The sequence below is a fragment of the Chiloscyllium plagiosum genome, unplaced genomic scaffold (genome assembly GCF_037043375.1).
Source record: "Chiloscyllium plagiosum isolate Xiang-an unplaced genomic scaffold, Cpla_swu_hap1 HiC_scaffold_1, whole genome shotgun sequence".
Classification (NCBI taxonomy): Eukaryota; Metazoa; Chordata; class Chondrichthyes; order Orectolobiformes; family Hemiscylliidae; genus Chiloscyllium; species Chiloscyllium plagiosum.
Window position 1 is genome coordinate 161,080,523 of NW_028270139.1, and position 15,097 is coordinate 161,095,619.

At 43.2% G+C, this 15,097-nt stretch overlaps 1 protein-coding gene across 1 annotated transcript in view; it reads left to right on the plus strand.

The window, feature by feature from the left end:
* Nucleotides 1-14,434, plus strand: part of m1ap (meiosis 1 associated protein) — an 85,059-nt gene extending 70,625 nt beyond the window's left edge. The window contains exons 8-10 of the mRNA XM_087983010.1: nt 6,952-7,158; nt 11,169-11,333; nt 14,408-14,434. Of these exons, the coding sequence (XP_087839136.1) occupies nt 6,952-7,158; nt 11,169-11,333; nt 14,408-14,434 (399 nt within the window). The remainder of the gene's footprint in view (nt 1-6,951; nt 7,159-11,168; nt 11,334-14,407) is intronic.
* Nucleotides 14,435-15,097: the final 663 nt, after the last annotated feature.

Here is a 15,097-nt window from a genome sequence, read left to right on the forward strand (position 1 = left end):
GACTGCCGTTCTGGGTATTGTCAACCTATGCAATTTTTCAGTGGACGTTGGAGAACATTTTACAAGGTCTACCCCAGATCACCAGTTATCTAGATGATGTGCGAATAACAGAGAAAACCAAACAGGAGCACTTAGAGAACTTGGACATAGTACTTAGACATTTCTCCTAGATGGGGAAATGTCATAAAAGGGAAAAATGTGTGTGTTCAGGCACCCCAAGTGACCAGCAGGGTTTAGATAGTTGACAAGACCAGATTACACCCATTGGAAGATAAAATGAGGGTGATTAAAGGTGCTCCAGCTTCCACATTAGTACTGCAGCTTAGGTCCTTCCTAGGGGTAGTAAACTATTCTGGAAAGTTCATACATTCCTGGCCTCCATCCTTTGCATAAAATCTTAAAAAAGGGTCAGCCATGGAAATGGTCGCGTAGCCAAGTCGTAGCCTTCAGAGAAGTAAAGAAACAGCTGTCACCCTGTAAGGTGTTGGCACACTGATCCCAAGCGAGATCTGGTATTGACATGCAATACCAGGATAATTGGATAGTATTAGCTCACAGGTGCCAATGGAGAGGAACGCCCAACAGGGTATTCATCCAGGACTTTGGCTAATGCAAAGCATAAATATGCCTAGATAGAAAAAGAAGATTTGCAGTCATATTTGGAGTCAGAAAGTTCCACCAATGCTTTTGTGGATGTAAATTTGCAATAATAACCCCTGCCAGGTCTACTTAAAGAGGACAAGATGTGGAGGTGCTGGTGTTAGACTGGGGTGGACAAAGTTAAAAATCACACAGCACCAGGTTATAGTCCAACAGGTTTATTTTGAAGTACTAGCTTTCAGAGCACTGCTCCTTCATCAAGTAGCTACCGCTCGGATTTTTAAAGAGAACAAACCAGTACCACCCATAGCTTCAGGCCAAATTCAGTGATGGAATCTAATACTAAGTGTGTATAATTCCTTAGAATACTGTCCGGGAGGCCAAGTAGCAAATGTGGATGCATTGAGCCACCTTCTGCTTGCAGATACACCACCGATACTACAGCTACTGGAAGAGTCCATAATGGTTTTAAATTTTCTGGACACACATCCGGTCATAGCTGGATGTGTGTCCAGACTTTGGATGCAGAAAGATCCAGTCTTGGCAAAATTGAAACAGCTGGTGGTGATGGGAGAAACCAAAGAGCCGTCACAACCAGAATTGAAACCGTTTTGGACCCAGAGAGACCAGATCACAATATAGGATGGCATATTATTATTGGGAGCAAGACTGATTGACCCGAATAAAGGTCGTCTCCAGATATTGGCTAAACTCCACCAGGGTTACCCAGGAGTTTCCAAAATGAAGATGTTGGTGAAATATTTTGTATGGTGGTCAGGATTGGATGTAGACATTGCTGCATTGGTTGGGCTGTGCCCAGAGTGCCAACAAGGACAAAACTTATCGCCAGCAGTTCCTTCACATTTATGGGAATAAGTGAGGGCTGCAGATGCTGGAGATCAGAGCTGAAAATGTGTTGCTGGAAAAGCGCAGCAGGTCAGGCAGCATCCAAGGAACAGGAGAATCGACGTTTCGGGCATAAGCCTGAAGAAGGGGTTATGCCCGAAACGTCGATTCTCCTGTTCCTTGGATGCTGCCTGACCTGCTGCGCTTTTCCAGCAACACATTTTCAGCATTTATGGGAATAGCCAGGTAAACCCGAGACTCAGTTACACATTGACTATGCAGGTCCTTTCATTGTCTCAATGCTCTTAGTCATTATCTATGCCCACTCAAAATGGCTGAACTTGCTTGGAGTTCATTTGTCAAACACAAGAATGATGGTAGAAAAACTGCATGCATCTTTTGCAATATAGAGACTCACAGAAGTGTCGATTACATATAATAGGCCATTGTTTACCAGCAGGGAATTTGAGTATTTTCGAAGTCGAATGGTATTCTTCATATTAGGACATTGCTATACTATCCATCAACCAATGGTGTGGCAGAAAGAGCAGTCCAAACTAACCATGAGAATGTCCCTGCATGGGTAAGAGGCATGTTGAAAATGAAGTTAGGTCCAGAGACATATAAAGTTTGGGTAGGTGCGATGGTCCTGAATATGCATGTGGACCATATGAAATTGACAAACTCACAAACAGTGCAGGAACAAAACTTGCCCAACTCCTTGACTACCTTTCCGTCTGTTCTGGGATCTGTGGGTTCTCCCTCTCCATCTAGCATTGAAGATACCTCAGAATCTGAGATGGACTTGATGAATATCGCTGCCTTGATGCCTTTGCTGCTTGAAAAGGAGAATAAATTTTTCCAAGACCCTCCTGGCACAAGAGGCAAGCTACTGTATGTTATATGGCACTGGTATTAGAGGCAGAGTTGGAGAAACTTGACCCAGTGCTAAATCCCCCAGAAGAAGCTACACAAAAAAAGATTGGCCTAAGTCCTCAGACTCAGGGGGTAGGGTTATAGTGATTGTTATCCAGGTGGACCTCATATAATATGTATTCCCTGATTGGACCAGATTAGCAGCCAAATTCAGGGAGCCCTGGCTGACAGATATAAACAGGAGTGTCAGAAGTTCTTTTCACTCTGAGAGCTGGCTCTGAGGGAGCTGGATCAGTGTCAAGGACTCTCCACATGTAAATAAAAGGTGACTTGGTGGATGGGATACTGGCTTCAGTGGAATCATCTCAAGGTGATGAGAGAAAAGCACGCTCCTAAAGAAATTCACTTGCAAGAGTTGTCTTTGAGTTGGGCTAAGCATTTCTGGCATCATGCCATTATTTGGGAGGCTTGATTCAGACACAAATTTTAAAAATAAATAGGAGTGTCAGAAGTTCTTTTCACTCTGAGAGCTGGCTCTGAGGGAGCTGGAACTGTGTTAAGGAGTCTCCACATGTAATTAAAGGGTGATGTGGTTTTGGGATACTGGCCTCTGTGGAGTTATTTCAGAAAGATTTGAAAACCTGCTGCGGGGTGGTGACAACAAGAATGGCCCAGCAGCTGAGAATCCCTCTCCCCCGGATCACTACCACAATCCCTGAACTCCTGGGCCCTCCTTTTTTGCCCCATATCTCTCTATCTCCCTGCCTCTCCCTCTTACCGGGTTGTCTGAACCTCTCCCCACCTTCCACTCCTGCTCCCCCTCCTCCAACTAATCCTGATCTTCCCTCCCCTTTCACCAGAATTTCCTATCTCTCCTCCATGCCTGTCTGCCCCCACACCAGGCTTATTTTCTCTGCCTGCACCTCCTCAAAATCTGCACACTCGTGATTCAAAGTGGTACATGTTACGCATGCATCAGTGTCATCAAATACAGCCCAGCAATGTGATTGAATCTAAACTGCCCTCTAGGCAATTAGGGGTGAGCCACAAATGCTGACTTAGCCAGTGACACCCAAAACCTGTGAATGATATAAAAATAATTAATCAATCAGCTGGTTCTTAGCAGTCTTTTCTCCAAATTAACCAGAAAAAATAAACACCTGTCCAAGCCAGTCTTTATTCAAATCAGCCCTAACAGGATCTATAGCAAAGTAACGTTATCACTAGTTATCAGATTTCTAGGAAGCCTTGTTTAAACAAAGTTCAGTGTTCACGGTGAACTTATAATGACCTCTTGTAAACAAACCATTCCAGGTATGTCCACAGAACTTGAACGAAATAAACTTTCCACAATCTTTAAAAGTTTAAGTCCTCCAAGCAATATTAAATATAAAGCATCTTACGAAATGGGGGAGATACTAAATGAATATTTTGCATCAGTATTTACTGTGGAAAAGGATATGGAAGATATAGATTGTAGGGAAATAGATGGTGACATCTTGCAAAATGTCCAGATTACATGGGAGAAACTGCTGGATGTCTTGAAACGCTTAAAGGTGGATAAATCCCCAGGACTTGATCAGGTATACCCGAGAACTCTGTGGGAAGCTAGAGAAGTGATTGCTGGGCCTCTTGCTGAGATATTTGTATCATTGATAGTCACAGGTGCGGTGCCGGAAGGCTGGAGGTTGGCTAACGTAGTGGTGCCACTGTTTAAGAAAGGCGGTAAAGACAAGCCAGGGAACTATAGACCAGTGAGCCTGACCTCAGTGGTGGGCAAGTTGTTGGAGGGAATCCTGAGGGACAGGATGTACATGTATCTGGAAAGGCAAGGACTGATTCAGGATAGTCAACATGGCTTTGTGCGTGGGAAATCATGTCTCACAAACTTGATTGAGTTTTTTGAAGAGGTAACAAAGAAGATTGATGAGGGCAGAGCGGTAGATGTGATCTATATGGACTTCAGTAAGGCGTTCGACAAGGTTCCCCATGGTAGACTGATTAGCAAGGTTAGATCTCATGGAATACAGGGAGAACTAGCCATTTGGATACAGTTTGCTGGCTCAAAGGTAGAAGATAGAGCATGGTGGTGGAGGGTTGTTTTTCAGACTGGAGGCCTGTGACCAATGGAGTGCCACAAGGATCGGTGCTGGGTCCTGTACTTTTTGTCATTTACATAAATGATTTGGATGCGAGCATAAGAGGTACAGTTAGTAAGTTTGCAGATGACACCAAAATTGGAGATGTAGTGGACAGCGAAGTGGGTTACCTCAGATTACAACAGGATCTGGACCAGATGGGCCAATGGGCTGAGAAGTGGCAGATGGAGTTTAATTCAGATAAATGCGAGGTGCTGCATTTTGGGAAAGCAAATCTTAACAGGACTTATACACTTAATGGTAAGGTTCTAGGGAGTGTTGCTGAACAAAGAGACTTGGAGTGCAGGTTCATAGCTCCTTGAAAGTGGAGTCGCAGGTAGATAGGATGGTGAAGAAGGCATTTGGTATGCTTTCCTTTATTGGTCAGAGTATTGAGTACAGGAGGTGGGAGATCATGTTGCGGCTGTACAGGACATTGGTTAGGCCACTGTTGGAATATTGCATGCAATTCTGGTCTCCTTCCTATCAGAAAGATGTCGTGAAACTTGAAAGGGTTCAGAAAAGATTTACAAGGATGTTGCCAGGGTTGGAGGATTTGAGCTACAGGGAGAGGCTGAACAGGCTCGGGCTGTTTTCCCTGGAGTGTCGGAGGCTGAGGGGTGACCTTATAGAGGTTTACAAAATTATGAGGGGCATAGATAGGATAAATAGACAAAGTCTTTTCCCTCGGGCTGGGGATTCCAAAACTAGAGGGCAGAGGTTGAGGGTGAGAGGGGAAAGATATAAAAGAGACCTAAGGAGCAACTTTTTCACGCAGAGGGTGGAACGTGTATGGAATGAGCTGCCAGAGGAAGTGGTGGAGGCTGGTACAATTGCAACATTTGGATGGGTATATGAATAGGAAGGGTTTGGAGGGATAGGGGCCGGGTGCTGACAGGTGGGACTAGATTGGGTTGGGATATCTGGTTGGCATGGACAGGTTGGACCAAAGGGTCTGTTTCCATGTGGTACATTTCTATGATTCTATGACTCTATAACATTGATACATACATGTCAGAATTGCAAGCCTTGGTAAAAGAAAATATCTGTAGTTTCACATTGAATGATGGTGTACATTGTTAGGTAATCACATATATAAGTTGCTATCAATGAAAATGAATATCTGTGGCTGAGACAGTGTTAGATTTGATTACTTACAGTGTGGAAACAGGCCCTTCGGCCCAACAAGTCCACACCAATCCTCCGAAGAGCAACCCACCCAAACCCATTCCCCTACACCTAACACTATGGGCAATTTAGCATGGCCAATTCACCTAGCCTACATATTTTTTTGGACTGTGGAAAGAAACCAGAGCACCTGGAGGAAACCCACACAATCACAGGGAGAATGTGCAAACTCCACACAGACAGTTGCGTGAGGTGGGAATTGAACCCAGGTCTCTGGCAGTGTGAGGCAGCAGCACTAACCATTGTGCCACCATTTAGCTTCCTGGTAACTTGTGAACAAATCCTATGATACTGCATTGAACTGGTAGGAAATAATATTGTTAATAACTTGAATTCTTCAATTTTTCAGCTGTGCCTCAGCCCTCTCTCCTCTGAAGTCAGGAATCTAGTTATAGGTTCAGGCCCCAGTCTAGGGATTTGAACAAATAATCTGCACTATACCCTCGAAGTGCTATTTTTTAAACAAAATGATAAACACCAGCATCATATTTTGCAATGTTTGTAAGTGTTATGGACCAGATCAGAACAACTCAAATATATTAAGAATGTAGCCTATACCCTAACTTTTTCTTATTTGAAAGGTAGATGTCAGGAGTTATGTTCTGGAAGCAATTTGATTGGTCAAACTACTGGACATTAAGCAAAACATAATTTATTCAAACTATAGTTAAAATACAACAAAGAAAAGAACTTGGAATAACAACTCTATTGGCAAACTTAACAGAGTAATATACAGTAACTATAACTAATTAACTATTTCGATGTACTAACATCCCATAAACACACCCTTGGAATAAGGCAAATTCAGAAATCAGATTTTGTCACACATGCAATTCAGTAGCCTAGGAGGAGAACCCCAGCTTTTCTCTGTAATCGAAAGTGGGAGAAATAGCTTCCACTTCTTCAAGATCTCAACACCAACTGCTGAAAACTAACTAAAAATCCTTGATCTGTGACAGTTTGACTACATCCACTCGGGTTGCTTCTATTGTTCCAACTTTAAAAAAAAATCCCCAAGGCCTCAGAAATCTTCTCATAGACTGCCCGCCGCCGTCCCCAAATCTGTTTCTAAAAGAAACCAAGACAAAACACACCCTTTAAAGCCACAACATTGCCACAGTATGCAATCCCATAATATTTCAAAGAAGAGTTGGAGAGTTAGCCCTGAACAGCCATGATGAAAACAAATTACTTGTCATCAATGCCTTGCTGTATTGGACTACATTTCAAGAAGTGTTTAATTGATTGCCAAGTTGTTTGGAGAGTTGCGTGTACTGCTGCATTTTTTCTTTTAATTTCATAGAAAAAAGACTTGATGCTTCTCGCTCGTTCAGAACCTCAGGTTGTGGGACCCACTTGGTCTGTTCATGTTAACTCCTATTACATCATATTGCCTTCCACCTCACTGACACTCCTGGTGAAGCCTGTAGCAGTGCAAGAACTCCTTCTACCTTGTGATCTTCCTTACAGATCTGATGAACCACCAGAAACAGCTCTAAGTAATATAGAGGTGAGTGCCTGTGTAGGTTATTCATATAGATTTGAAAGGAGGGTACTGACACTTCCATACAAATAGAATTTACTTTTAAAAGTCTGGCTATCACATAAATAAACATAGAACATTACAGCACAGTAGAGGCCCTTCGGCCCTTGATGTTGTGCCGATCTTTTATCCTACTCTCAGATCAAACTAACCTACATACCCTACATTTTACTATCATCCATGTGCCTATCCAAGAGTCACTTAAATGGCCCTACTGTATCTGACTCTACTACCACCGCTGGCAGTGCATTCCATGCACCCACCACTCTCTGTGTAAAGAACCTAGCTCTGATATCTCGCCTAAACCTTCCTCCAATCACCTTAAAGTTATACCCCCTCATGAAAGCCATTTTCACCCTGGGAAAAAGTCTCTGGCTATCCACTCTATTCTCTGCCTCTCATCACCTTGTACACATCTATCAAGTCACTTCTCATCCTTCTTCGCTCCAATGAGAAAAGCCCTAGAATTAGAGGTAGGTGAGCACTTTGGGGACAGTGACCACAATTCGGTGACCTTTACTCTAGTGATGGAGAGGGATAAGTGTGCACTACAGGGCAAGAGTTATAGATGGGGGCAGGGAAATTATGATGCTGTGAGGCATGACTTAGGATGTGTGGCCTGGAAAAGTAAGCTTCAAGGCAAGGGTGTAATTGATATGTGGAGCTTGTTCAAGGAGCAACTATTGAGTGTCCTTGATAAGTATGTGCCCGTCAGGCAGGGAGGAAAGGGTCGTGTGAGGGAGCCGTGGTTTAATAAGGAATTGGAATCCCTTGTTAAATGGAAGAGGGCGGCCTATGTAAAGATGAGGCGTGAAGGTTCAATTGGGGCGATTGAGAGTTATAAGGTAGCCAGGAAGGACCTGAAGAGAGAGCTAAGAGCAGCAAGGAGGGGACATGAAAGGTCCTTAGTTGGTAGGATTAGGGAAAACCCTAAGGCTTTCTATAGGTATGTCATGAATAAAAGAATGACTAGGGTAGGAATAGGTCCAGTCAAGGATAGTAGTGGGAAGTTGCGTGTGGAGGCTGAAGAGATTGGGGAGACACTGAATGAATACTTTTCGTCAGTATTCAATCAGGAACAGGACATTGTTGTCAATGTGAGTACTGAGTCACAATTAAGTAGAATGGATGGCTTTGAGGTATGTAGAGAAGAGGTGTTGGAAATTCTGGAAAGGGTGAAAATAGATAAGTCCCCTGGGCCTGATGGCATTTATCCTAGGATTCTCTGGGAAGCAAGGGAGGAGATTGCAGAGCCATTGGCCTTGATTTTTATGTCCTCGTTGTCTACAGGAGTAGTGCCAGAAGATTGGAGGCTAGCAAATGTGGTTCCCTTGTTCAAGAAGGGGAGTAGGGATAACCCTAGTAACTATAGGCCGGTGAGTCTCACTTCTGTTGTGGGCAAAATCTTAGAGAGAATTGTAAGGGATAGGATTTATGAACATCTGGATAGGAATAATGTGATCAAGGATAGTCAGCATGGTTTTGTGAAGGGCAGGTCGTGCCTCACAAACCTTATTGAATTCTTTGAGAAGGTGACTAAGGAGGTGGACGAGGGGAAAGCAGTAGATGTGGTGTATATGGATTTTAGTAAGGCGTTTGATAAGGTTCCCCATGGTAGACGACTGCAAAAAATACGGAGGTATGGCATTGAGGGTGAGTTGGAGGTTTGGATTAGGAGTTGGCTGGCTGGAAGAAGACAGAGGGTAGTAGTTGATGGCAAAGGTTCATCTTGGAGTGCCGTCACTAGCGGTGTTCCGCAAGGATCTGTTTTGGGACCATTGCTGTTTGTCATTTTTATAAATGACCTGGAGGAGGGGTTAGAAGGTTGGGTGAGCAAGTTTGCGGATGATACGAAAGTCGGAGGAGTTGTAGACAGTGAGGAAGGATGTGGCAGGTTACAGCGGGATATAGATAAGCTGCAGAACTGGGCAGAAAGGTGGCAAATGGAGTTCAATGTAGCTAAGTGTGAGGTGATTCACTTTGGTAAGAGTAATAAAAAGATGGGGTACTGGGCTAACGGTCGGATACTTGGTAGTGTGGATGAGCAGAGGGATCTTGGTGTCCATGTACACAAATCTTTGAAAGTTGCCACCCAGGTAAATAGTGCGGTGAAGAAGGCATATGGCGTACTGGCTTTTATTGGTAGAGGAATTGAGTTCCGGAGTACTGAGGTCATGTTGCAGTTGTATAAGACTCTGGTGCGGCCACATCTGGAGTATTGTGTGCAGTTTTGGTCGCCATACTATAGGAAGGATGTGGAGGCACTGGAACGGGTGCAGAGGAGGTTTACCAGGATGTTGCCTGGTATGGTAGAAAGATCGTATGAGGAAAGGCTGAGGCACTTGGGGTTGTTTTCATTGGAGAAAAGAAGGTTTAGGGGTGACTTGATAGAGGTGTATAAGATGATTAGGGGTTTAGATAGGGTCGACAGTGAGAATCTTTTTCCACGTATGGAGTCAGCTATTACAAGGGGGCATAGCTTTAAATTAAGGGGGGGTAGGTGTAGGACAGATGTTAGGGGTAGGTTCTTTACTCAGCGAGTCGTGAGTTCATGGAATGCCCTGCCAGTAGCAGTGGTGGACTCTCCCTCATTATGGGCATTTAAGCGGGCATTGGATAGGCATATGGAGGATAGTGGGCTAGTGTAGGTTAGGTGGGCTTGGATCGGCGCAACATCGAGGGCCGAAGGGCCTGTACTGCGCTGTATTCTTCTATGTTCTAACCCTCAACTTTCCTTCATAAGATGTGCCCTCTAGTATAGGCAGCATCCTGGTAAATCCCTGCACCCTCTCAAAAGCTTCTACGTCGTTCCTATAATGAGGTGACTAGAACTGAACACAATACTCCAAGTGTTGTCCAACCATGGCTCTATGGAGCTGCAGCATAATCTTGTGGCTCTTAAACTCAATCCCACTGCTAATGAAAGCCAACACACCATATGTCTTCTTAACAACCCTACCAACTTGAGTGACAACTTTGAAGGCTCTATGGATGCAGACCCCAAGATTCCTCAGTTCCTCCACATTGCCAAGAATCCTGCTTTTAACCCTGCAATCGGCATTCAAATTTGACCTTCCAAAATGAATCACTTCACACTTTTCCAGATTGAACTCCATCTGCCACTTCTCAGACCAGCTCTGTATTCTGTCATGTCCCATTGCAAGCTACAACACCCCTCCACACTATCCACAACTCCATCAACCTTCATGTCATCAGCAAACTTATTAACCAACCCTTTCACTTCTTCATCCATTTATAAAAGTCACAAAGAGCAGAGTTCCCAGAACTGATCCTTACGGAACACCATTGGTCACCGAGCTCCAGGCTGAATACTTTCCACCTACTACCACTCTCTGTCTTCTACCGTCCTGCCAATTCTGTATCCAGACAGACAAATTTCCCTTTATCCCTTGCCTCCTTACTTTCTGAATGAGCCTACCATAGGGAATCTTACCAAATCCCCTGCTAAAATCCATGTACACCACATCCACTGCTCCACCTTCTTCAATGTGTTTTGTCACATCCTCAGAGAATTCAGTACGGCTTGTGACGCATACAGTCCCCATCACAAAGCCATGCTGACTACCTCTAATTAAACTATGCTTTTCCAAATAATTATAAACTTTGTCTCAGAATCCTTTCCAATAATTTGCCCACCACTGTCTGGTCTGTAACTCCCAGGGTTATACAATTCCCTTTCTTGAAAAAGGGAATAACATTTGCCACTCTCCAATCATCTGGCACTATTCCAGTGGACAGTGAGTACTAAGGCATATGAATTTCAGTGCTGGTATGATGCTTAGATATGTAAGAAATATGTTAATGCACAGGTTCAAGAAAGAGAAAAAAAAGAGTAGCTAACTTCTTGGGAACATTCATTTCATCACAGTCCCAGCAGGAATATGTTCCCCACTGACTCTTCAGGTGTTCTGCGATCCATAACCTCACAAAACAATGTTTATTTGGTATTCTTACAGGGCATATTGGAAGGGCTCGATGTGGAATCAACTTTGAACCCACAGTGTCTCAAAAGTAATCTGTATAAACATCTCAGAGGAACTTTGGTCAGAACTCCTTACCGTCAGCAACCAAAGCAAGTACAACGTAAGGAACAAAATCATCCTGAACAGCCATACAGACAGGTATTTATATTTACTTTATTCATGCTTCCCACACTGTGTTCCTAATTTGTCTAGGTGTGCACCTTTGAACCTGCCTAGAAGGTAACAAGCAGACCCTGTTCCATAATAATTTTTGTACTGGCTTGTGTAAGCTTAAAGGAATAAATATTTAAAATGTTTGTCCACTGTTCTGATGCTGAGAGCAGGCTCATGCACAGAAAAATAAATAAACTTACAACAAACTAAAATATAGACTAATCTATGGCAGACAAAGTTGAATGGGCAAAATTGAGGACTGCAGATGCTGGAAATCAGAGTCTAGATTAGAGTGGTGCTGGAAAAGCACAGCAGGTCAGGCAGCATCCGAGGAGCAGAATGTGGACCATTACGCCTTGCTGATCGAGGTGTCCAGAGAGAGGAGAAGCAGCTAAAATGAACAGTTGTGGAATATTCTGTAATTAGTGATACAGGTACACCCTTTGTAAGAATGATGCAGAGTCAAGATGTTATTCTGTCTTTTGACTTACACAGTTTGAAAATAAGAACACAGAAATAGGAACAGGGCTAGACCATTTGGCACCTTGAACCTGCTTCACCATTCAGTAGGAACATGGCTGATCGCCAACATTCCTCTTTCATCCACTTTCCTGCTTTTTCCTATAACCCTTGATTCCAATCTATCTATCTCAGCCTTAAATATGTATAAGGACTCTTCCCCACAGCTCTCTGTTACAAAGAGTTCCAAAGATTCACAACTCTCTGAGAGAAGACATTCCTCCTCATCGCAGAATTAATTTGGCACCCTTTTCTGAGCATTTACCTTATTAAGCCCCCTAAGAATCCCACATGTTTCAGGAAAATCATCTCAAATTATTCTAAATTCCAGTGAGTAGAGATCCAACCTGTTTAGTTTTTGCTCCTAAGGCAGTCCCTTCATACTAGGGATCATCCCAGTGGACCTTCTGTGAAAAGTCTTTAATGAAACCATATCTTTCCTAAATAAGCAGACCAAAACTGCTCACAGTATTCCAGATGAGACTTCTCCTAATCTCATACTCCAATCCCTTTGAAATAGGCTTCCTATTTACCTGCTGCACCTCTGTGCTAGCTTTCTTATGGTCTTCCATCATAAAGACTGATGGTAAATATATATTTAACTCCTCTGCCATTTCCTTGTTCCTCAAAACCATTCCCCAGGTTCATTGTCTGAGAGTTTAATCACAGTTGTTTCCAATCCAAGTTTCCCACTCTCAAACTGAAAATAAAATGCTTTACGAAACATTTTAATGAATATTGCAGAATTTGCAATAAAGTTTAACTTGACCATACAGTATGATTGTAATAGTCATAATATTTTCAAAATACATTCCATAGGGACAGGCAATAAATGCTGACCCAGCCCTCATCTCATGAGTGAATAACAAAACAAAAAAAAGTCAGCCATACAGCCTGACGGGAAACCAGTACAAATTGGAAATTCCAATATGAGATCCCTCACTATTGTTAGTCTTCACAATATACATTGTTGGTAAGGCACACAGTCCAGGTGGGTTCTACACATTCGAGTTCCTCAGCATATCATGGCTTAAATGAAGTTAGACAGTGACTTTTCCCACTGAATCCTTGTGGTGACTACACAAAGCTTTAGTGCACCCCTGAGTACATAGTCCTCCACTTTGAATGTTCCAGTCTGCAACTCAGTCATTGGAAGACCAGTAAGTATCAGGCAGACCACAGAGCAGCTTTCACGTAATTGATGGACCTCCAGCTGCAGTTGATGTTAATCTTGTTATGCATTTAGGAACAGTTTGTGACCTATGGAGAACAGAGTCCTACATCACAGAATTGCTCAGGATGAACCTTAAGAAAAAAAAACACTAGGATATTATGTGCTGATTATTGCCTAATAGACTTGCGGCCAAAGTTTCTTTTCTGCATAATTCCCGATGCTATCTTTCTGATGCTAATATGACAGTCTGAAAACTCAAAGAGATAATGAAGATGGAATAGGTGGATCCAGCCATTGTGATCCATATGAGATTAGATTCCCTACAATGTGGAAACAGGCCCCTAGGCCCAACAAGTCCACACCGACTCTCCGAAGAGTAACCCACCCAGACCCATTGCCCTCTGACTAATGCACCTAACACTATAGGCGATTTAGAATGGCCAATTCACCTGACCTGCACATCTTTGGACCGTGGGAGGAAACCGGAGCACCTGGAGGAAACCCACACAGATACGGGGAGAATGTGCAAACTCCATACAGACCGTCGCCCGAGGCTGGAATTGAACCTGGGTCCCTGGTGTTGTGAGGCAACAGTGCTAACCACTGAGCCACTGCCGCCCCAAGAAAGCAGTTGGAGTGGGAACAATGAGCACTCCATCCCTGGGTGGTTTCGAACCTCCAACCTTTCAGTTAACAGCCAAACGTGCTGACTAATTGCACCACAGAGATTGGCAAGATATTGGGACCAAAAACATAGTGAAGTGTAGGCAAGAGGTATTGTATGAAAGTACTAGGAAGTAAATTAAAGAATAAGACTTCAAAACTTATAGTCTCTAGATTATGTCCCACGCCATATCCAAATTGACATATGGTATGGTGATGAGTGAAGTGAACACATGGCTGAAGAAGGTGTCATTGGATGGAAGGGTACTTTTTCATGGAACACTGGCACCAGTACTGGTCCAGGAAGGAACAATACTGCTGGGATGTGATCCAGCTGAACTGACTGAGACCAGAATCTTAGTGGTAAGAATAGCTTTCTTTTTTACATGCTTCATTCCAGCCTTTCCACTTCCATCACTTTCACTTCCATTTCCCTTTTCTTATCTTATCTTCTCTCTGAAATTCAGATTTTTTTTATAAGGGTCTAGTTCCGTTTTCTTAATCAAACTGCTTAAATTGTAACTCAATATGAACTAATTCTGATGCCTCACTACTTAGAGAGTCCAGTTTCTCCTTTATTTCTATTAAACCCAAATGTTGTGCAAGTTCTTCAGGTATGTCTGCCTTCTTAGCTGTGGCAAACAACTCCATTTCTAATTTATCCTACAATTCAGTTAACCTTTCTTTTATGATCTCTTTTAAGGTGGTCAGTGACAGCTCTTCCACTTGAAGGAATGCTATAATAGTTTCCAGTATTGTCTGTGGTATTTCTGTGGTCCAAACCTGGAGTTTATCCATTTAACCTAATCACTTATTCCAACTTCATGTCCACTTTTACATTGTCTTTGTTTCAAAGTCCTACTGAAAAGCCTGCAAACTTTATTATGAAAACTGGTGTAATGAAATGGAAATCAAGTAATTTGATTCCAAGAGGCATCACAGATGTGAAAAGATTTAATCAAACTGTCCAAATTCCTCAATTTACCTGACTGACAAACTCAGTGTAAAAGAAACAAATACTAACATAATCCTCTTTAACTTCTAAAAAATACCTATAGGCCGACATTAAGAAACAAGAGGTAAAAACAATGACTGCAGATGCTGGAAACCAGATTCTGGATCAGTGGTGCTGGAAGAGTGGTGGTGGGCGGCATGGTGGCACAGTGGTTAGCACTGCTGCCTCACAGCGCCAGAGACCCGGGTTCAATTCCCGCCTCAGGCGACTGACTGTGTGGAGTTTGCACGTTCTCCCCGTGTCTGCGTGGGTTTCCTCTGGGTGCTCCGGTTTCCTCCCACAGTCCAAAAATGTGCAGGTCAGGTGAATTGGCCGTGCTAAATTGCCCGTAGTGTGAGGTAAAGGGTAAATGTAAGGGAAGAGGTCTGGGTGGGTGCG